The sequence below is a fragment of the Danio rerio genome, chromosome 21, assembly GCF_052040795.2.
Source record: "Danio rerio strain M-AB ecotype USA chromosome 21, GRCz13ab, whole genome shotgun sequence".
Taxonomy (NCBI): Eukaryota; Metazoa; Chordata; class Actinopteri; order Cypriniformes; family Danionidae; genus Danio; species Danio rerio.
The window spans coordinates 9,845,498-9,870,680 of NC_141041.1; the positions used below are offsets into that span (position 1 = coordinate 9,845,498).

The 25,183-nt window shown below is 34.9% G+C and overlaps 1 protein-coding gene across 2 annotated transcripts; it reads right to left on the bottom strand.

Moving 5' to 3' along the window:
- Positions 1-301: 301 nt before the first annotated feature.
- Positions 302-4,060, bottom strand: LOC147838758 (uncharacterized). 2 transcript variants are annotated; one of them, XR_015519993.1, is made up of 2 exons: positions 2,687-3,746; positions 302-1,691 (listed from the first exon to the last, which is right to left on the bottom strand). XR_015519993.1 is itself a non-coding variant. In XM_087300730.1 (2 exons), exons 1-2 carry the CDS (start codon positions 2,971-2,973, stop codon positions 809-811), a joined length of 1,029 nt encoding a protein of 342 aa, XP_087156856.1. In that variant the 5' UTR covers positions 2,974-4,060; the 3' UTR covers positions 744-808. The 2 variants fall into 2 exon arrangements, 1 of the variants encoding a protein (XP_087156856.1); XM_087300730.1 differs by having other exon boundaries at positions 744-1,691; positions 2,828-4,060.
- Between the last annotated feature and the right edge of the window lie 21,123 nt (positions 4,061-25,183).

Below are 25,183 nucleotides of genomic sequence, written 5' to 3' on the forward strand. Positions count from 1 at the left end.
ATTTTGGGTGGGTTTAAAAGATGTCGAGTACACATCCAAACATAAAGGCTAAAAACAATAGCCAAAAAACAGAATAGTCATCAAATAGACATAAATGAATGTCAACACGTGATGTCTGTCTATCTGATGACTAGTCTATTTTTAATCTATTTTTAGACGTTAATTAGATTTGAGATTTTCCAACTACAGTAAATCAATGAAATATGTGATGAAAAAACACACACAAAAAAGTGCTTTATAGTGGCTTGTTTTGCTTTATTTACTATAGAAACAATTAATATATATACACACAGTTCAATTCAGAATTATTAGCCCTTCTTTGAATTTTATTTTTCTTTTTTAAACATTTTCCAAATGATGTTTAAACAAGACAATTTTCACAGTATGTCTGATTATATTTTTTCTTTTGGAGAAAGTCTTAAAGAATAAAAGCCGTTTTTATTTAAAAAATATATATATTTTATGGTTAAAATTATAAAATGGCCCCTTTAAGCTATTATATTTATTTATTTTTTATTGTATAACAATGGTTTGTTTAGTAGACTATCGAAAAGAATATAGCTTAAAGGGGCTAATAATTACGTCCTTAAAATGGTGTTAAAAAAATTAATAACTGCTTTTATTCCAGCTGAATATATATATATATATATATATATATATATATATATATATATATATATATATATATATATATATATATATATATATAAATAATTTTAATTGCGTAACAATGATACCAGTACACATTAACTTTTTTTTATTTGGTCATTATGTCACTAGATTTAAATAATTAAATTTAAAGCCAGTGTTATGAGGACTTTGTCGATTTACAAAAAGGTATTTTTCCATTCCTGTGGAGATAAAGAAGTGGCTGAACCAAACCAGCCAATGCAAAACACACATGACCAGCAGTCCAGATCGCTAAAATGAACTTACTAGTCAGAGCATAAATGAAAGCTGCCACTAAATACGCAGCATACGTGACCACCGTTGCCATTATAATCAATACAATAGCATAAAAGGCTCTTTTCTTTATAAGATTTTCCTTGGCTTTCTCTCGCCCTCTCTCTCCAGGTCCCGACTGCCTCAGAGCTCTGAGAACAGCAGAACAGCAGAACAGTTTCACAGACAGTGCGAGAAGAGCTTGGCACAAGGTAAAGCAGATGAAGACATAGAACTTATTAGGTATTGCATCAAGCGTAGCAACTAGACAGTTGATAAAAATCACTAGCCAGACGGTATTGGAGCAGATCAGTTTATATCTGAGAGGTTTTAACTTTAGAAATGTGAAGGGATGAATGACTGCAAGATAACACTCGACACAGATCAGACACTGAAACAGAGGACGGCCCGTGATGGGAACGCCTGTCAGAAATTCCACAAAAACATTGACATTTGGAAAAGTGCTGCTTAGTAGAGACAGAAGAGATTGCAGAGAGAGTAACAGTTCACAGACTGAGAGATTGAGGCTGAAGAATTCTGCCGCAACTCCATTTCCAGCACCTGTGACGATGAGCCAGATCACGTAAACGTTTTCGGGAAGCACAACAACGAGGTTGAGGATCCATCCGGCAGCGTTGAAACTGAAGAGTGATTCAGGATTGTCTGAGGAGTTTGTAATGTTGCTTGGAGAATTAGTTTTTAACATGGCTGAAATATCCATATTTTTGTAACTTTCCCCTCCTTGACTTCTAAAATAAACATAATAACATAATATGTCAGTAAATCTTACGTTGCATACATTGAAGAAAATTACCCTGAACCATGTCTTTTGTTGCATGGATAAATTCAGTGCTCAACATAAATGAGTACACCCCATTTTATAAATGAATATCTTTATCAATTTCTCAGTGAATAGGTAATATATTTTGGTGCATTTAAACAAATATTTATTAAACAGATATATTTATTAAAATAATATTTTAGTCACCGAACATCTTTAGAAGTCGAATGATAATACATATAAACTCATGTGAAACACTGAGGAAAACATTACAAAATACAACATTTCAACATTTTTTCTTTGTTTCTCTTGAGTTTTGCTCTTTATTTATTTATTTATTTATTTATTCATTTTTTATTGATTATTTTCCATAACATATTAATTTGGTGTAATTTTTTTTTTGTATGGGTTAAAATGATTTTTAAAGAAAATATCATGTACCATGAAGACATTTTGTAAATTTCCCATTGCAAATATATCAACTCATTTTTTTATTAGTAATGTGCATTACTAAACACTTTATTTAGACAACTTTAAAGGCAACTTTCTTAATATTTAGATTTTTTAATATGTGTATTTAAAAAAAGCTTTGACTGTATTTAACAACAAAAATACTTCATATTACCTACAGTACACCGAAGTACATATTTGCGGTAAATGTTCTGATACATAATTTTCAACGCTGCCACAGAGCCGATGCAGTTTATCAAGAGGCAATATTTAATATCAAGTGGTTACCACAGGTGTTCTTCACACTACCATGTTTGACTAACATTTGCCAACCAGAAGGTTAAAAATTGAAAATTCCAAAAAGTGAAAAGTTTTGATGATATTTCATCATGGTATAGCTAAAGTTTAATAAAAGCTTCAGTCAGGATTCAAGGCAGATCGCAAACTATTATCTTATTTTTAGACTACATTGTACTTAATAATAATGATAATAGTAATAAAATAACATTTCACCTTAATGCAATGATCTGCTTTCCCAGTCAATCCAGAAGAGCTCTATAGTCAGACATATGGTATTAAGACTGAACACCTGCAGAGAATGACATAAGTCCAACTGTTTATATTTAAAATATGAATGAATAGAGAAATCATTACCTGAGATATGATATTCCAGTGGGCAGATGGACTCCGCAGGTCGCATACTTTGCAGTGAAATGGATCAAATTAACATCATAACAAATGAATGTCATGCAAATAGAATCAAATTCACCTGGTACTAATGGAAACATATTTTTTTTCATATATTATGCCAATGAAATATTGTGTATGAAAATAACACTAATATCTGCATCATCACTCAAGGATGACTAATTAAATAAAAAAGGTATACTTAAATGAGATTGATGGTGTAGACAAATTAAGTTTGAACCATTTCGATAAAAATTGACATTCAGTACCCGGAGGAAACCCACGCAAACGCGGGGAGAACATGCAAACTCCACACAGAAATGCCAACTGACCCAGCCGAGACTCAAACCAGGGACCTTCTTGCTGTGAGACAAGAGCGATATCCACTGTGCCACCGCGTTGCCCGGTAATAATATAGTTAATTTAATTTTGTTTCAATACAACCAATGAAGTAGTTTTGTATATCCTTAAGGAATCACCCATTATTTAAATTCATTCATTAATTTTTCTTCTGCTTAGTCCCTTTATTCAGCAGAGGTCGCCACAGAGGAATGAACCAGCAACTTTTTCAGCATGTTTTACACAGAGGATGCCCTTCCAGCTGCAACCTAGTACTGGGAAACATCCATACACACGCATTCCCACAAATACACTACAGCCAATTTAGTTAATTGAGTTCATCTATAGCGCATGTCTTTGGACTGCGGAGGAAACCCATTAAGACACGGGGAGAACATGTAAGAACATGCCAACTGACCCAGCTCGGACTCGAACCAATGACCTTCTTGCTGTGAGGTGACTGAGCCACCGTGTCATCCTAAATTAGATTATATTGAGATGCAGCTGATTTTTATCTTTCTTAGAAAATTAAACGATTAAAGAGCCCATATCATACATGAAATAGGGTAATATTTCGGTTGTATGGATCTCCAACAACATAATGATATGCATGCAAGGTCAAAAAACACTTTCATGGTCTTATAATATGAATTTATCTTTACCTAATTATCCAAGCGACTCCCGTATAAATCGTTCAGCGAGTCATTTGTTCCCAAACCCCTCCTTAGCGCGAAGCTAATCTGCGCTGATTGGACCGATGACAGCCTGTTGTGATTGGTCGACAGCGTTCAGCGTGAGACAAATGCCCAGCGCTGTTTGTCAAGCCCCCCGGTCCCCAACATTGATATAGGATCCGATTGCAGAGGACGCCCGAAACACACTTCATAGTAAAACTTACTCAACAGTGTTATTCAGACACCTTACCACCAAAAGCAATGTAGTCAAACTCCAGCATATTGCTCCTTTCTTAACTATGAGACACATTCAGTATTAATTCACACAGCAGCAAAAACTGAAGTATTCTGAACCTTGACCACTGTATGCGGTTGGAACAGCTGACGGTGGCCATGGCATGGGCGTGAGTGAGGGAGCGACGTAACTGAAGAGCTGGGAGGGATGCGGTGGGGAGGGGTGGTTGACTTATTTAAGAACCAGGCGGGAGACGTGCGATTTCCGGGAGATTATCATTCATTTGCGGGCATCCGGGAGTCTCTTTGCATTTGTCCGATACTCCCGCAACTTCCGGGAGACTTGGGTTGTCTGCCTCTTGCGTGAAGTGTTATATGTTCTCCGGGCATGTACTCTGCTTTGGCCAAAGATCACATCCCTGGCCAGGGGGTTGTAGCGCTCACCAGGGCTCCGCCTCAGCGTGCAGCAGCCTGCCTTTGTGCCTAATAAACTGGCCTTATTTTGCACGCACCCCTGGTGTATTGTCTGTCCTTTCTCACAAGTCTCATACATCAGTCTTTTCTGATCCTTCCTTTAACAAACGAATGAATCGCCTACTGTAAGACTGTGTAGACTGCTGAATCACTTTCTTCCCCTCACACTTTCAATAATATCCAGATAAGCACAGCGTCTTCTTGACTCATGACTTCAGGATCTGTTTGTCTTTGCTGCTGTATTAGTGGACAGGGCGCAGGTTTAAATTTTCCAGAGTTTCCGCGCGCAACATTTATGTTTTGTAGTCACGTCACGCCAAAACGGCTAAAGACTCGTTATGAAGACGATTCATTCTAACCACTATGAGTCGACTACTGTTTTTAGACGAATCAATAGTTTTAAAAACTGTCCACTTTCAGATTTAAGCCTAAGCTGGATATTTAACTTCACTTAGAGCTGTTACACACAACATGGAAGGTCATTTTCAAAAACACATAATATGGGCTCTTTAAGATTTTTAGCTGAAAATGTGGTCCTTGGTGATTCATAAAAAGCTCACACTCTAGTTCAAATGAAGTTCACACTACAGACTACACTGAATCATTTTTTTTTTTTCCGGCAGTTGGGGTGCTGGAAAACAAAAGTAAAATAATAGTCATTAAATTACACAAATTTACCGTAAAATAACAGAGGTTGAATTACAGAAATTTACCAGAAATTTAAATTCAAGTAAATTTCTGTAATTTAACGGCCGTTATTTTACGATTTTTATCCAGCACCCCAGCTGCTGGAAATAAATCGTAAAATTACATTTTCTTTTACAGTGTAACGTCCATTTTTTTACAGTACATTTCTGTAATAAAAAGTCCACTATTTTATAGTAAATTTCTGTAATTTAACAGCTGTTATTTTACGTTTACACACCCCAGCTGCCGGAAAAAAAACTAAAATAACAGATATTATTATTTACAGTGTGGTTAATGCACTAAGGATTTGCAAAGAATGGGAATAAAAATAATAATTAAATAAAAAAAAAAAATATATATATATATATATATATATATATATATATATATATATATATATATATATATATATATATATATATATATATGTTCTTTTTCTTAAATTTGTCTTAATAAGACAGCAGATACTAGTCTTGTTTTCCATGTATGTTGTTTTGACTGTATCTTGCTACAGTAATGCTCCTTTTTTATTTAAGCTGGTCAAATATTTTATTTTATTTTTTCAGATGCATGTTATTTATTTTTTTCATTATTTAAATCGCTAATTTTTTACTCTACAATTTTGTAATGTTTTGGTGGTCTAACACATCTCTTGTTTATAGATCAACTGTGTTATGATGGATAGACAAACAGACAGACAGACAGACAGACAGACAGCATTAAACCTTTGTGGATTGGATTCAAATGGCATGCGTTTCTCTGAGACATTCAAATGAAATCAAGACATGATCCTTCTCAATTACATATACATGCAAATTGGTCTAAAGGGAGCATGACCCAAAGGCAGTTTTACAAAAGTAAAACAAAAAAAATCTCCTGTAATGTGAAACCTGTATTGTTGCGTCACAGTCCAATGATGTTTCTGTGTGAATGATAAGAGATGCTGAAACAGTACAAGGATTTAATGAATGGGTTGTGGTGAGGTGCCCGCTATACGATAAATCCCATCTTGCTACAGTAATCCGAAAACTGAGTGTAAGTATAAACTAATTTAATGCAATATTAATAGATTACCTACAGATTCATAAACATTTGTATCTGTTTTTGCTTACAATATAATTTAATCCCTCTAACAATTTTTGTTAGTTTCTGGTTCCCAGAACGTTCTCTGCTGGTTACCCAATAATCCTTTATACAAATAGAAGATTGCATCTTATATATCATTTAATAAATAATTTGAATTATTACTGTTTTTTTCTATTCCTTAAAATGCCATGATGTTCTGTTAGACTGCACACAGTGAAGAGATGAACAACTCTGGTGACTACAACTTCACTAAACTGGAAAATGGGTTTGGATTGACCTCCTATGTGACTACTTTCACCATTCTGCTGGGTGTTCCTATCAACTCTTATGTGATCTGGCTTATAGTAGCAGGAAAAGGCAATGGACTTGTGGCAGAGTTCTTCAGTCTCAACCTGGCCATCTGTGAGATGCTTATATGCTTGGATTGTGTTTTTTATCTTCTGAAGCACAAGTTTCAAATTCTCTCCATTGCCGTGGGTTTTTTTGATGGATTTGTTATTACTGTCCGTCCTCTGTTTCAGTGTCTGATGTGTGTTGAGCGTTATCTGGCGGTGGTTCATCCTGTAACCTTTCTGAAGTACAAACCTCTCAGATATAGACTGATGTGTTCAGTTTTGGTTTATGTGGCAGGGTTTATCTTATGTGGGTTCAATATTATGACATTGTTATTGTCCTTAATTACGCTGAATTGGGCCTTGATATTTGTACAGTTCTTCCTGTTTTACTTCTTTCAGTTGTTCTGCTGTGTGGCTGTTCTCAGAGCTCTGAAGCAGTCAGGACCAGGAGAGAGAACAAGAGATAAAGAGGAAAACCACATGAAGAGAAAAGCGTTTTACCTAATTTTAATAACTAATGTGACTTTAACTATCTTATATGCTCCTTATATTGTCTTTATGGTGCCGTTTTCTGAAGAGCTGACAGATACATTTAACGCTGTTTGTTATGCTTCTTTTATGTTGACTAGTTTGGTGCAGCCGCTTGCCTTTTTTTACCGGGTCAGAAAACTACCATTCATGAAATGTCAATGACTGTTGTCATTTATATAATTCAATTCAGTTCCATTTTACATATATATAGGAAGTTATTTCACTTTAAAAGGAAGTAGTTTAATTTCAACGTAAAAGTCCTTTGAGCATAATGAACAAGATTATTTTTTTTTATGAATCAGGTTATTGCAAAGCTTAAGAAACAGAAATAATGTGATTAATAGAGGAATTACATCTGTTGAATTATGAAAATAGATTATGCTAATTCTTAAAAAAAAAAAAAAAAAGATAATGCTAAGGAATGCTCTTGCAAAATTAAAGGTTTATTATGCAATTAAATTATTGGAAATGTTATTATGGTTTAATAAATATAAGGTTGTTTAAGTAATAATTTTGAATAAAATATGTTTGTTTAATATTAGTTTTTTTGTTTGTTTTATTATTGTTGTCACTATTCGTCAAGGGTTATGATACACACTTATGTCCAGTAGGGGGCAGGAATGCACTTAAGTGGGTTTTCCTGTCACCAATAAACAGGCTAATGCACCAAAATGCTGGATGCCAGCTGATGTAAAAATTAAAAGTATTAGTTATCAAACACAAAAGGAGTGTCCAGGGGTCCGTTCTTCATACCTCGCTTAAATGATCTAAGATTATTTGGCAGATCCTGGATCTTTTAATCTTGATAACTGATCTCTCGCTAATTTGGTTCTTCAAACAAGTTCGCAAATCAGATTAGAATGTCTGGATGAACTGATCTGAGATCGCTGCGTGTGTTATGAAGGACAGATCTATCGATCCTCGAAATCATGATCAGCAATGCAACGATTGGCTGACAGCATATCAGCGTAATGACATCATCTGATTAATATTCAATTATCCATGTGAGCAAAATTACATCAAATTAGCAGTAAATGGTTTGTTAAATATGACACGCAATAACCTTACACATTTGTTGTGAGCTGCAGGCTTTACACTTTCATTTGTCAAGACAAGAGTATTCATCATGTATTTCAATGCAAATCAATGTATTTAGTTCTACATTTAGAAAAGATTTGCTTTATAATAGTAGCCGTTTTTGAAACGGTGTAAAGAATAACTAGTTGTTTACAAAAGCATTTTCATATTGATAAAGGTGTCTGCAACTTTTGTGAAGCATCAAATCACTGGCATATTAACTGTCAAAACATGTTTATGACTGTATAAATGTATTATTGCTTTAAAAAAAGTCACATATTGTGCATTTCTATTATACACAATTTGTACTAAAGCGATCTAAAAAGTTCATTTCAATAAGTTTTCTCTTTGCACCAGATGGCAGTCTTTGTACTTTCATTTTGAGGGTGCAGATTGCATACGTTTTATTAATATGTATAACTTTATTTATTTTATTAATGACAATAACTTTATATATATATTTAAAAATTATGTATTATTTTCCCAAGTGTATATAACTACTACTGTAAGAAAATATCAGAATTGGGAACATACTTTCTGTATTATCTTTGCTTGAACTGAGCCGATCTAATCCTGTTTATATGAATTGAACCTGCTCCCGATCAGGTTTGACCTAGCAGAACTGTTGCCATGACAACAACTCTCGGATCAGCTTTGAAGAACGAAACGATCCTGGATCGTGTCAAATCGTCAATATCTAAATCCAGCTAACTGAGTAATCCACGTACGAAGAACGGACCCCAGAGCAGAGACTTTTAATCAGCGTGTTTTTTTTTTTTTTTTTTTTTTGTATATGCTGAATAATTAACAATCAAAATGATATCAAAATCTTGCAATTTTTTATATTTTTTCAAAATATTTCTTATTTTGAATAGTCTATTATATAGACTAATATTTTATATAACATATGTTCATAATTGGCGAGGCAGTGGAGCAATAGGTAGTGCTGTCGCCTCACAGCAAGAAGGTCGCTGGGTCGAACCTCGCCTCAGTTGGCGTTTCTGTGTGGAGTTTGCATGTTCTCCCTGCCTTCGCGTGGGTTTCCTCCGGGTGCTCCGGTTTCCCCCACAGTCCAAAGACATGCGGTACAGGTGAATTGGGTAGGCTAAATTGTCCGAAGTCTTTGTGTAAATGTGTGTGTGGATGTTTCCCAGAGATGGGTTGCGGCTGGAAGGGCATCCGCTGTGTAAAAACTTGCTGGATAATTTGGCGGTTCATTCTGTTTTGGCGACACCGGATTAATAAAAGGACTAAGCCTACAAGAAAATGAATGAATGTTTATAATTTAACATATTTAATTCCTCTATTAATCAGATTATTTCTATTTCATAAGCTTTGCAATAACCAGATTTGTGATAAACGTTTGTGAATTTCATTTATTAATTTATTTTTGTATGTTTGCGAGAGTGTTATTTTGGGTGTTTATACACGCATTGAGTTTAGGCATTGGGGCTATATGCCAGTATAGGTGTGTTTGCATGCAGTGAGTTTGTGTATGAGCGCGTGTTGTTGTGAGTGTATATGCATAGATAGAGTTTATATGTATATGCAAGTGTGTATAGGTGTGTTTGCATGCTGTGAGTTTATATGTATGTGCGTGTAAATGTAGGTATTTATGCGAGAATCGAGTTTATATGTATATGCAAGTGTGTTTGCATGCAGCAAGTATATATGTATATGCAAGTGTGTATAGGCGTGTTTGCATGCAGCAAGTTTATATGTATGTGCGTGTGCTAATGTGGGTGTTTATGTGAGGATCAAGTTTATATGTATGCGTGTGTGTATGTGGGTGTTTTCATGCGTCAAGTTTATATGTATATACACAAGTTTCATCTATGTTGTTTTGAACATCCAGTAGTATAGGTGTATATGCAAGTAATTTATAGGTGTATGTACACATGTTTTATGTATGTGTTGATAAGCAAAGTTTGATTTAAATCCTACACGGCACCTCATAATAACAACAACAACAACTACTACTACTACAGCAACTGCCACTGTTACAGCAACTACTGCAATAACTACTAATACAGTTACTATAATGACTACTACTCAGTTACTACTACAACTACTATACTACAACAACAACAGCAACCTAAATACAGTGACAATGGTAGAAATACTACTACTACTACTAATCATAATAATAGGGAGATAACAGGAAAAGGACAAGTCAGATTAGTGATAATAATAATAACCAAAATAGAAGTAATATTATTAATGATAATATTGACATCCCTTTAAGATAGACTCTTTATAACAAACTGTAGCCAAACACATTCATTTGTCTCTGATAATTTGCATGAAAGTGTTGTGGATTAGATTTAAATAACATGTGCATCCCTAAGACTAAGTTTCAGACATTCAAATGAAATCAAGACATGATCCTTCTTGATTACATATACATGCAAATTGGTTTAAAGGTAGCATGACACACTGGAATTTTTACCAAAATAAAAAAAAGCTATTGTGAAACCTGTATTGTTGTGGTCACTGTCCAATGTTGCGTCTGTGTGAATGATAAGAGCTGCTGAAACAGTACAAGGACTTAACGAATGGGTTGTGGTGAGGTGCCCGCTATACAATAAAACACTTCTCTCCACAGTAGTCCGGAAACTGAGTGTAAGTATAAACTAATTTAATGCAATATTAATAGATTACATACAGATTCATAAACATTTGTATAATAAGTTACCTACTTGTTTCTGCTTACAATATAATTTAATTTCACTAACAATTTTTGTATCTAGTTACCTTCCCAGAACGTTCTCTGTTGGTTAGCCAAGATTTCATAATACAAATAAAGAGCCCTCATGTTTATATAGTGAATTTTGTAATGTGATTTTTCAGTATTGAAATATTTGCATCAGTTAATTTTGTTTGGTTTTATATACAAAACATATTTAGCCTGCACATTATTATTATTATTATTATTATTATTATTATTATTATTATTATAATGCTGTTGATCTGTACACTGTGCAATTTGTGTAAACCCTTGTGCCGAGTATCTGTTGTCAGTATTTTCTATGAGTTGAAAGCAGGTCATTTGTGGATGTAATTTTATGGCATCTTGCAGTCTTGCCTTCAAGCCAATCATCTGAATCTGATTCCAACATCTGTAAAATTGATCTTTCTTTGAATGTTGAACACTTTCAATATTTTGTGTAGATACATGTGCTTAAAAACAAAGACAAACTGTGTACATTGTGCTGAAAATCTTACGAAACAAATACTGCCTCAAATATAATGAAATAGTAATCTTTGCAGATGATGGATTCAGAACTCCTCCCATAAAATAAAACACAAGCTGCATCCTTGTAGCACATCATCTTAGAGAGCAGACAGAGGTAAAGAGATGATTCGGGTTGCTTGCTTGTTAAAACATTTAATACAGCTTATTAGGAGCAGTATTTTGAACGTGACAACTACTAGATACTCATTTAAACTGGTAAAGAAACGGTTCTGTTTTCCAATTGTGTGTATAGCTAGTTATTTAAATTAGTATTTTGACTAGATTTTTCCTACAATTTCTACAATGTTCTTGTGTCTCTCATTCATAGATCAGAGTTGTGTTTTTTGACTGCACACAGTGAAGAGATGAACACCTCCAGTGAGAACTTTGGATCAAACTCTTATGACTACAACAGCACCGAAGTGGAAAATGGGTTTGAAATGAACTTTTATGTAGATATAATCACCATTCTGCTGGGTGTTCCTATCAACTCTTATGTGATCTGGCTTATAGTAGCAGGAAAAGGCAATGGACTTGTGGCAGAGTTCTTCAGTCTGAACCTGGCTGTCAGTGAGATGATTATATGCTTGGAATGTGTCTTGTCTCTTCTGGAGTATAAAAGTCAAATTCTCTGGATTGCTGTGAATTTTTTAGATGGGTTTGCCATTACTGTCCGTCCTCTGTTTCAGTGTCTGATGTGTGTTGAACGTTATCTGGCGGTCGTTCATCCTGTAACCTTTCTGAAGTACAAACCTCTCAGATATAGACTGATGTGTTCAGTTTTGGTTTATGTGGCAGGGTTTATCTTATGTGGGTTCAATATTATGACATTGTTATTGTCCTTAATTACGCTGAATTGGGCCTTGATATTTGTACAGTTCTTCCTGTTTTACTTCTTTCAGTTGTTCTGCTGTGTGGCTGTTCTCAGAGCTCTGAAGCAGTCAGGACCAGGAGAGAGAACGAGAGATAAAGAGAAAAACCACATGAAGAGAAAAGCATTTTACCTAATTTTAATAACTAATGTGACTTTAACTATCTTATATGCTCCTTATATTGTCTTTATGGTGCCTTTTTCTGAAGAACTTAAAGATACATTCAGCACTGTTTGTGATGCTTCCTTTATGTTGACTAGTTTGGTGCAGCCGATTGCCTTTTTGTATCGGGTGGGAAAACTACCATGTATGAAATATCAATGAATAATTAATTTTAATGACTGTTGTCATTCATGTAATTCAATCCAGTTACATTTGACAGACAGACAGACAGACAGACAGAAAAGGCTGTGCACTGCAGGAAATTTCAGACACTTACTATACTATGCTCTATAAGAATTAAGCATTTTACAAAGTGTCCATATACAGTAAGCATTAAACATTTTAAGCAATGTATCATTCATATGTTCTGAATAACTGAGCTGGCTCTCTGTAACACAAAAATAAACAATTCCAACAACAATGTTAGGAGTATGACAAACGTGTTTAACCAAAAATGGGTTTATACAAAACAAAATCATTAGCACTACTGTAACCCCTCCGGTCCTACACCACCCAACCCGCTCCGAGCTGGGAACAAACCGGCGACCTTCCGCATGGGAGTCGGTTGCTCTAACAAGGAGGCTAAAGACCATAGCCTCTAGCGTCTGTCGCTAGAGCGCTTTTAGAGGTCAGAGGAGTGAGGGTTACCTGCACAGCACACACTAGCTGGCCTCCGTTACACTACCCTTTTAATATGGGATTTCAGTGTGTTGGAGCCATTTTATGAACTTAGAAGTTATTATATAACACACATGGGCAGGAAACGGTCATTATGGTGAGTTAATACAAATTTCACTTTATTAATTAGCTAATAAACTGTAAGATACCTCACTAAACTTGTGGATACACTTAAGAAGCATGTTCTCTTGACATATTAGACATAGATACGTGGATACGTAGATCTGTGTGACAGGATTTACCCATCTATGTGACAGAAATAATGAGACGGTCAAAGTTGCATTGCTGTTTAAAGACATATTGTCCACTTAGGATATTTCATATTGTAAATACAGCATTAGCTGTAAAAATCATAAAGAAAATCATCAACAAAGAGAAGTAGAAATAGTATATGACTAACTATTCAAGGTGTTACAATTACATTACTACAAATTACTTTGAATCACAAACAAATTGAGATAGAAAAACAAAGAACAAAAAAAAATAAATAAAAACAATCAGATACAGGCAGGTGTGTGTGCATGCATGCACAAGTATGTGTGTGTGGGTGTGTGAAAAGATAGTGGATGGACAGGTCAAAGTACATAATTAAGAGTATTACATATACATATACACAATACCTGAAAAAGTCTTGTCGCCTATCCATGTTATAGGAACAACAAATAATAACTTGACTTCTAGTTGATCATTTAGTATCAGAAGTGGCTTATATGAATACACTTTTTTAACCAAAATAAAATATGATCATGTCTTGATTTTTAGTTATTTATTTAGGACAGTAGGTTCTGACTTTGCTTAGACAAAGGTCTTGTCACTTAGAAATAATGTACAGTACAGAATATAAAGTCATGATGCAGTGGAAAAATAATGAATATTGTGTATGACTCTCATGAGCTTGGTGGACTGCATTCATACATCTCTGCAATGACTCAAATCAGTTATTAATAAAGTCATCTGAAATGGCTAAGAAAGTGTTCTTGCAGGACTCCCAGAGTTCATCAAGATTCTTTGGATTCATCTTCAATGCCTCCTCCTCCATCTTACCCCAGACATGCTCAATAATGTTCAGGTCAGGTGAGGGGACTGGCCAATCCTGGAGCCCCTTAACCTTTTTTTTTTTTGCTTTCAGGAACTTTGATGTGGAGGCTGAAGTATGAGAAGGAGCGCTATCCTGCTTAAGAATTTGCCCTCTCCTGTGATTTGTAATGTAATGCAAAGCACAAATGTCTTGATACCCTAAGGCTGTTGATGTTGCCATCCACTTTGCAGATCTCTCGCATGCCCCCATACTGAATGTAAAAAAAAAAAAAGATTTTTTCTTCATTAAACTTGGCTAATTTATGTGAGAATCTTGGGTCCATGCAGGTTCCAACAGGTCTTCTGCAGTATTTGTGATGATTGAGATGCAGTTCAACAGATGCTTCATTGGAAAAAAATCGACCTTTTGCCACTTTTTCAAATGATCAGCTAGAAGTCAAGTTATTATTTATAGCTCTTACAACTGGGATCGACAGCAAGACTTTTGTAAGGTAGTGCATATATATATATATATAAATACATTATGATTAATTGCGGGTCGGTTGCGGGTGGATGTAGCGGGACAGGGCAGTTGACCAGCGAAAAAGCAGAGAGTGAAATTTGTAGAATGGGATGATGAGATGCCCAAAATAACAGATGAAGTGCACGAGTAGCCTACTGTTCAAAGTTTCAGTTAGAGAAGTCACCAGTGGAAAATCTGCTTTCATTCTGAGAGAAACAAGATCGCTTATTTCCACGACTACAGCGCCTTGCGAGGAGAATCTTGTTCATTCCTACAACAAGCAATGCGAGCGAACACATTCAGTGTAGCTGGCTGTGTTTTGGGGGCGAAGCGCAATCGCCTGAATCCAGGCACAGTAAATGCTATTCTGTTTTTGCACAGTGCGAAGAAAAGGGCCAAGTAAACACAATATAGGCGCCATTTAGGCTGAAGTGGCCCCATTTTGGTTATCTTGTTCTTGTATCTGTAAAAGCTAAAATGTCTTATTTTTACTTTTTGTATTTGAAAATGAAAAAAATGTTGTCTAAAGACAAACTTTTATTTTTATAAATAAATATTCATTTAAAAACATTTAAGATTAACGTATTATTTTGCTACCAGAGATGCGCAGATTATTGCTCACTGAATCTGCTGTTAATATCCATGGTGAGCTATCATCTTGCCTAATACAATAAATTAAATTATTAAAGTGACGATCGGGTGCGAAGACATATATCAGATAAAAGTAAATGTGCGGGTGGGCGGGTGGATGTTTTGTATAAAGCCACGGATTCGGGTGTCATTTCAGCTGATCCGCGCATCTCTAATATATATATATATATATATATATATATATATATATATATATATATATGTATATATATATATATATATATATATAAAATTCTGTCTGGTTCTCAAATTTGATTGGCTAATAGCCATGTAGCCATGCGATATTCAGCAATATCAGAACTCCTACAGCCTCTTTACCCTTTGTGTATTACTCCGCCCACATACAGCCAGCAAAAAGCAGACACTACAAATCTAAAGTTTAAAAGATGCACGCTTAACTGTTTAACTGTCAGTTATGATTTGAATCCTGCGGCCTGCGGCCTCGTGCCAACGCACGTCTCCCACCAGTGCTGATATACAGCCATATCGCACTGCTACTCGTGTGATATTGCTCACATATATAACATGCATAATAGTAGAAAGCATACTATTAAAGGTCATAAATATATATAAAAAATAAAAAATAAACATAGAACAAAACCAATCAGTGGTAAGGAATGACAACAATAATAGTAATGCAATGATAGTAATAATGACTGTAAAAATTAAAACAACTACTACTATACCAACACCTATTACAGCAACTTCTACAGCTACTGTTACAGCAATTACTGCAATAACTACTACTGTTACTAATGACTACTACTCAATTACTACTTCTACCACTATCTCTTTTTCCATTTAATACATCTTTATTTGTAAAGCGCTTTTACAATGTAGATTGTGTCAAAGTAGCTTCACATAGAGGATTCAGTACCAGGCCCGTGCAGAGACCGTCCAAAGGGCATGTGCAGGATAAATTTTTTGAAGAGCGGGTTATTATTGCGCGCGTACTGAAGAGCGGTGTTGTCGCGCGCGTTCTGATCAGCTGTGTTGTCGTGCGCCTACTGAAGGGCGGAACCGAGGGTGTGCCGTGTCGCGGGGGCACTTTTGATCATTTTGGAAGGGCACTTTCTATCCAAGACTAAAAAGGGCATGTGCACTGCACAGGTTGAGCCCTATGTGTGCGCGTGCCTGTTCAGTACTATTACTACTACTACTACTACTACAACAACCTAAATACAGCAACAATGGTGGAAATACTACTAATATCGGGGAGATAGGAAAAGGACAAGTTAGAATAATGATAACAATAACCAAAATTAGAGTAATAATGATAATATTGATTTATCCCTTTAAGATATCCTTTATAACAAAATGTAGCCAAACACATACATTTTTCTCTGATAATTTGCATGAAACCGTTGTGGATTGGATTGAATTGGCAAGTGAATCCCTGAGACTAAGGTTCAGACATTCAAATGAAATGAAGACATGATCCTTCTCGATTACATGCAAATCGGTTTAAAGGAAGCATGACACATAGGCAGTTTTACAAAACTAAAAAATCTCCTGTAATGTGAAACCTGTATTGTTGTGGTCACTGTCCAATGTTGCTTATGTGTGAATGATAAGAGCTGCTGAAACAGTACAAGCATTTAACGAATGGGTTGTGGTGAGGTGTCCGCTATACAGAAAATTGTTTGTAATTGAGTGTAAGTATCAATTAATTTAATGCAAAATTAATAGATTACATATGGATTCATTTGTATTTGTATAAGTTACCTACTTGTTTCTGCTTACAATATAATTTAATTTCACCAACAATTTGGACAAGGTATCTGTAAGCTGTGTTGTTCTTGTGCAGAGTATCATCTGAGTCATTTGTAGATGTAGATTTTATGACGCTCAGTAGTCTTGCCTTCAAGCCAATCGTCTGAATCTGATTCCAACATCTGTAAAATTGTTGAACACTTTCAATATCTTGTGTGGATACATGTGCTGAAAGACAAAGACAAAAGCTAAAGAGATGATTCGGGTTGCTTGTTAGTGGAAACTTATATAATACAGCTTATTATGAGTAGTATTATGAACATGACAACTACTAGATACTTTATTAAACTGATAACAGAACGGTTCTGTTTTTCGATTGTGTGTATTTAATAGAGTATAGCTAGTTATTTGAATTAATATTTTGATTAGATTTTACTGCAATTCCTGAATGTTCTTGTGTCTTTCATTCATAGATCAGAGTTTTGTTTTTTAAATCCACACAGTGAAGAGATGAACACCTCCAGTGAGAACTTTGGATCAAACCCTTTTGACCACAACAGCACAGAAGTGGAAAATGGGTTTGCAATGACCTCCTATGTAACTATTTTCTCCATTCTGCTGGGTGTTCCTATCAACTCTTATGTGATCTGGCTTATAGTAACAGGAAAAGGCAATGGACTTGTGGCAGAGTTCTTCAGTCTCAACCTGGCCGTCAGTGAGATGATTATATGCCTGGAATGTGTCTTGTCTCTTCTGGAGTATAAAAGTCAAATTCTCTGGATAGCCACAGATTTTTTAGATGGATTTGCCATTACTGTCCGTCCACTGTTTCAGTGTCTGATGTGTGTTGAGCGTTACCTGGCGGTGGTTCATCCTGTAACCTTTCTAAAGTACAAACCTCTCAGATATAGACTGATGTGTTCAGTTTTGGTCTATGTGGTAGGATTAATCTCATGTGGGATCAATATTACAACATTGTTATTGTCCCTCATTACGCTGTATTGGGCCTTGATATTTGTACAGTTCTTCCTGTTTTATTTCTTTCAGTTGTTCTGCTGTGTGGCTGTTCTCAGAGCTCTGAAGCAGTCAGGACCAGGAGAGAGAACAAGAGATAAAGAGAAAAACCACATGAAGAGAAGAGCGTTTTATCTCATTTTAATAACTAATGTGACTTTAACTATCTTATATGCTCCTTATATTGTCTTTATGGTGCCTTATTCTGAACAGCTGAAAGATACATTCAGTGCTGTTTGTTACATTTGTTTTATGTTGACTAGTTTAGTGCAGCCGCTTGCCTTTTTTTACCGGGTCAGAAAACTACCATTCATGAAATGTCAATGACTGTTTTAATTTTAATGACTGTTGTCATTCATGTAATTCAATTCAGTTATATTTAACAGACAGACAGACAGACAGACAGACAGACAGACAGACAGACAGACAGATAGATAGATAGATAGATAGATAGATAGATAGATAGATAGATAGATAGATAGATAGATAGATAGATAGATAGATAGAAAGATAGATAGATAGATAAGGCTATGTTTATTATGCACAGCAGGTAATTCTAAATTTTTACTACACTATGCTTTATAAAAATTAAGCATTTTATAAAGAGTCCATATAAGCATTACACATATTAAGCAAAGTATCATTCATTTGTTCTGAATAACTGAGCTGGCTCTCTGTAATAAAAAAATGAACAATTATAGTTGTTGAATATAACAAATGTGTTAAACCAAAAATGGTTTTATACTAGTGCTGTCAAAATTAGTGCGTTTACGCATGTGATTAATTTGAAATATTTAATGCATTACAAAAATGTACGCACTTAACGCCGTTGAAGTTTTTATTTCCTGTTGTGGTCGACGTGTGTTCAACATGCAAATAAATATGGATAAGATCAAGGAAGCACTTTTTGAAGGCAAGTTTTAGTATAAAACAATTAATGTTGCATTACCAGGCTCTCCAGAGTGTCATGCAATTTCGGGTGTTTCATTTTTAACTTTCGACTTAAATTTTAATGGATTTTGATACCGCATGGAGAACGGAAAGAAAAACCTCCGCATTTCGTGACTTGGTGGTCCTTTAAGGTAAACAAAAATTACTATTTACATGGTAGACTCTAAACAAGACAATTATCTTAATCATATTAAAATGGGGGTATTGGTGTCCATGTAAATGTACTTAGAAAGTGCCTGATGAAGTCGTGAGCTGTCAAAGACAGCGCATTCCTCTGCCTTTCAACATGCGCCCTCAAATGTTTCAGTAAGTTTGCCCTTTTCCCCCCTTAAACCCAACTTTTGTAAATCGTATGCTTCGCGTTGTTGTGTCAGAATCCCTGTGAAATACAGCCATACTTTAGAACGCTTTATATAAGCAAATTTGATGAACGCGATCATTCATGTTGAATCTGAAGGGAGTCGCTCCGGCTACCTTGCACACGTTGTCTGTGTGTTTCTTGGTAACAAAATATGCCTAAACGTTATTGTCCGTAGCCACTAAATCAAAAAGTTACGAATTGCCTTGAGATTGCGTTGTACTCTCAGCTCACATTATTCAAAAGAAAAGGTCCACATTGTCTCCCGATAATGTCAACAGAGTGAATTGTTTTAGCAACTGGCTGAATGTAAAGGAGGACGAAGCAAAATTGTTTCTACTTTATAATTAACGTTCTCTACTCACAGCAATACAACTTTTCAATGAGTACAATTGTTTGTATTTAATACTTTATTGTTATTATAATTTTCCATTTTCCATATCTGCAATGCTTGAATTTTGGCATTGTTTTGCAGTCCACTTAGAATCCAACTTGGAAATCTTTTTTTTTCTCTTTATTGGCATTGATTGTTTTAAAATTCAAATGGCATTAACATGCCTGTGTTTTTATTTCTGTAATACATATGGCTGTCAAGCAAGGATCCTGATGGTTTATTGTGGGTTTGTTGTTTATATGAAGAAATCTTTGTTACAAGTTAAACAAAAACTCTAATAAACAATTATATTTTGAATTTAAATAGTTTTGTTTTGCGTTTACATACATTTTACATTAAAATAGCCAAAATGACAAGTTTCAGTCTTTTAAATGTGATTAATTGCGATACATTTTCAAAAAAGATTAATTAGTTAATTTAATAATTTAATTTATAATTTAATAAATTAATTTAATAAATTAATTTAAAAGAGTGGGAGAAGAGGGTTGCACTGAAAATCCAACACAATGGGCAGCACATCGAACATTTTATAAGTGGTCAGAAACTTGTAAATAACTCATGAAAGAATAAAGTTACGTTAAAACCACACCATTGTTTTTCTTGTGAAATTCCGAATGAGTTTGATGTATCATATGACCGTCTTCCCATTGAAAAAACAAAAGTTGGATCCAAGACGGTCGACTTCAAAATGACCACCATGGTCACCACCCATCTTGAAAAGTTTGCCCCTCTCACATATACTAATGTGCCACATACAGGACGTTAATATCACCAACCATTCCTATTTTATTAAGGCGTATCCATATAAATGGCCCACCCTGTATGTATATATATTAGGGATGTAACGGTATTGTAAATACCGTCATACCGCAATATTAATTTTTTTCGATATTACCGAAGTCGCATGACTCGGTAAAACTATAGGTCTTCTGAGAAAATTTGCTCAGGCGAATGAAGCGAACGGGAGGTAGCGAAAACTACAATTGCCATCAGCCCATGCTTGACCATCATCCCTTGCGGTCTGTTGTCGCTACAGATCCAGTAATGCGGAAATGGAGTGTGCTGCTAGAAGCGGGGATGAAAAGAGCTGGAAAACTCTAAGGCCCTGTTTACACTAATGCGTCTTAGTTTGAAAACGCATAAGTTTTGCTACGGTTACGCCAACCGTCCACACTACGCCGGAGTTCTCGAGCGCCGAAAACGGAGCGTTTCGAAAACGCCGGAGAAGCCGTTTTCTTTCTGAAACGCTGCTGCTCCGTCTCAGTGTGGATGATGGAAAACGGAGACATCTGAAAACGGAAGCGGGGCTGCAGACATTCGCCTCTCTGATTGGGGCTTTTCCTGAATATTAAGTAGCCTAACACACACAGTTCAGTCCTGCATTATCTCCGTGTAAGTTCAGACTTCGCAAGTTTGATCAAGGCTGCAGTCTCTTCTTCTCAGTTTGATATGGAAAAGCAGATTATACCGAGGACACGGGTAAATCTTCAAAGGGAACAGTGTACTTTATAACTTCATTCACATCACCCTGGCTTCGTTGTTTCACTTTGTCAACAATAAAATGTAAACATGATTTAAGGAACTGCCTATTTTCATTTTAATATTAGCAACTTAGACAGCAGACATGTTGAGGCGTCGTGCTGCATAAGATGAGCGTCATCTTCACTGTGTGGATATTTATAACAAAACGGAGCCGATAACAACTGCCTCCTTTCAATTTCAGTGAAAATACGAAACACAGCCTCTCTTTTGCTGAGTATCAGTTTTAAGAATCGATAATGGCCATTTTAAAAGTATAACATACAATAAATTTATACATTATAGGAAATAAAGGCAAGCGATCAGTCAATATACAGAATGTACGTGGTTACATTAATCATTAACTTATCTTTGCGCTCAGCCAAAACACGTTACCTGAGAACAAGTAATAGATTCCAATGACCAAAGTCAGGGAATATGTCGTTAGATAAAGACAACAAGATAAATGAAATATCCCGTTTAATAAATATAGTGAGATTAGATCCAGCGGGAGATGCTTGATGAGAAGTCCGACTAGCAGAGCTCTCATCTGGGTAGCTGAGTGTGATTAAATGTTGAATGTGATGAGTTTTCAACAATACTAAATTGAAACTTTATTTTATACATGGTTTAATTTTTTTTTTGTTATTAAAATTGAAGTTCCTGTTTCAAAGCTTACAGATAGATGGCTAATTTGTATGTCATTGACACTTTTGGTACTATATATATACATACAACAAGAATAACAGTAGAGCCATTTAAAAAAAAATGAAGTGAATAATATAGAAATAAAACAGAACAAAACCAATCAGTGGTAAGGAATGACAACAACAATAATAACAACAATAATAATAATGTAATGTTAGTAATAATGACAGTAAAAAACAACAATAACAACAATAATAATAACAACAACAATAACTACTACTACACCAACTCCTACTACAGTAACTATTACTGCTACTGTTACTATAATGACTACCACCAGCACTACAACTACAACAATCTAAATACTGCGACAATGATAGAAATACTACTAGTGATAATAATACTAAGGAGATAACAGGAAAATGGCAGATCAGAATAATAATAATAACCAACAAAAGAAGTATTAATAATAATGATAATGTTGATTTATCATTTTAAGTTTGCCTTTTGTTTATACTTGAGATGTTCAGATTCTTTATACCAAAATGTAGCCAACACCTCCATTTCTTCCTGATAATTTGCATGAAACCGTTGTGGATTGGATTTAAATGCCACATGAATATCCTAGACTAAGTTTCAGAGATTCAAATGAAATCAAGACATGATCCTTCTCGGTTACATATATACATGCAAATTGATTTAAAGGGAGCATGACCCATAGGCATTTTTACAAAACTAAAAAAGCTCCAGTAATATGAAACCTGTAATTTTGTGGTCACTGTCCAATGATGTTTCTGTGTAAATGAAAAGAGATGCTGAAACAGTACAAGGACTCAACGAATGGGTTGTGGTGAGGTGCCTGCTAAACGATAAATCACATCTTGCCACAGTACTCCGAAAACTAAGTGTAAGTATAAATTAATTTAATGCAATATTAATAGATTACAAACAGATTCATAAACATTTGTATTTGTATAATAATAATCTAAGATAAATAAGATAATTATCTACATTTTCTGCTTACAATATAATATAATCCCACTAAAAATTTTTGTATCTAGTTACCTTCCCAGAACGTTCTCTGTTGGTTTGCCAAGATTTCAATATACACATAGAACGATCCGTCATGTTTATATAGTGAATTTTATAATGTGATTTTTTAATCCTAAAATATTTGCATCAGTTAAAATTGTTCAGTTTTAGATTCAGCTTGCACATTATTATTATTATTATTATTAATTAAGCTGTTGATCTGTATGCTATGTCTTTGTAATCCCGTGTTCCGAGTTTCAGTTGTCAGTATTTTGAGTTGAAAGCAGGTCATTTGTGGATGTGAAATTTACGACAACTTGTTGTCTTGACTTCATGCCAATCGTCTGAAACTGATTCCAACATGTGTAACACTGATCTTTCTTTGAATGTAGAACACTTTCAGTATTTTAGAAACAGGTGCTTAAAGACAAAGCCAAATTGTGTATGTTATGCTGAAACCATTACTTATGAAAGCAAAACTTACTAAAATATAATAAAATAGTAATATTTTTGCAGATAATAGATTCAGAACTCTATAAAATAAAGTATACTGTAAGCTGCATCCTTGTAGCACATCAGCTTAGAGAGCAGACAGAGATGATTCAGCTTGCTTGTTTGTGGAAACTTATATAATACAGGTTATTATGAGTAGCATTATGAACGTGACAACTACTAGATACTCATTTAAACTGGTGACGGAATGGTTTGTTTTTTCAAATGTGTGTATTTAATAGAGTATAGCTAGTTATTTGAATTGGTACCTTAATCAGATTTTACTACAATTCCAGAATGTTCTTGTATCTCTCATTCATAGATCACAGTTGTGTTTTTTGACTCCACACAATGAAGAGATGAACACCTCCTGTGAGAACTTTGGATCAAACTCTTCTAACCACAACAGCACAGAAGAGGAAAATATGACCTCCTATGTAACTATTTTCTCCATTCTGCTGGGTTTTCCTACCAACTTTTATGTGATCTGGCTTATAGTAACAGGAAAAGGCAATGGACTTGTCGCAGAGTTCTTCAGTCTCAACCTGGCCGTGTGTGAGACAATCATATGTGTAAATTGTGTTTTTTATCTTCTGAAGCAAACGTTTGAAATTCTCTGGATAGCCACAGATTTTTTAGATGGGTTTGCCTTTACTGTTCGTCCTCTGTTTCAGTGTCTGATATGTGTTGAGCGTTATCTGGCGGTGGTTCATCCTGTAACCTTTCTGAAGTACAAACCACTCAGATATAGGCTAATGTGTTCAGTTTGTGTCTTTGTGGTAGGATTAATCTCATGTGGCATCAATATTGCGACTGTGTCCCTCATTACGCTGTATTATGCCTTGATATTAGTACAGTTCTTCCTGTTTTACTTCTTTCAGTTGTTCTGCTGTGTGGCTGTTCTCAGAGCTCTGAAGCAGTCAGGACCAGGAGAGAGAACGAGAGATAAAGAGGAAAACCGCATGAAGAGAAGAGCGTTTTATCTCATTTTAATAACTAATGTGACTTTAACTATCTTATATGCTCCTTATATTGTCTTTATGGTGCCTTATTCTGAACAGCCGAATGATACATTCGACACTGTTTGTTATGCTTCCTTTATGTTGACTAGTTTAGTGCAGCCGCTTGCCTTTTTTTACCGGGTGGGAAAACTGCCATTAATGAAATGTCAATGACTGTTTTAATGGCTGTTGTCATTTATGTAATAAAATGCAGTTACATATGATATGATTTCATTTCATAAAATATATATACAGTTGATGTCAGAATTATTAGCCCCCCTTAGATTTGTTTTTGCTTTTTTAAATATTACCTAAATAATGTTTAACAGAGCAAGGAAATTTTCACAGTATGTCTGATAATATTTTTTCTTTAAGAGTAAGTCTTATTTGTTTTATTTCGGCTAGAATAAAAGCAGTTTTTATTTTTTAAAAAGCCATTTTAAGGTCAAAATGATTAGCCCTTTTAAGCTATTTTTTTCGATAATCTACAGAACAAACCATCATTATACAATAACTTTCCTAATTGCCCTAACCTGTTAACCTAAATAACCTAGTTAAGCCTTTAAATGTCACTTTAAGCTGTATAGAAGTGTCTTGAAAAATATTTAGTCGAATATTATGTACTGT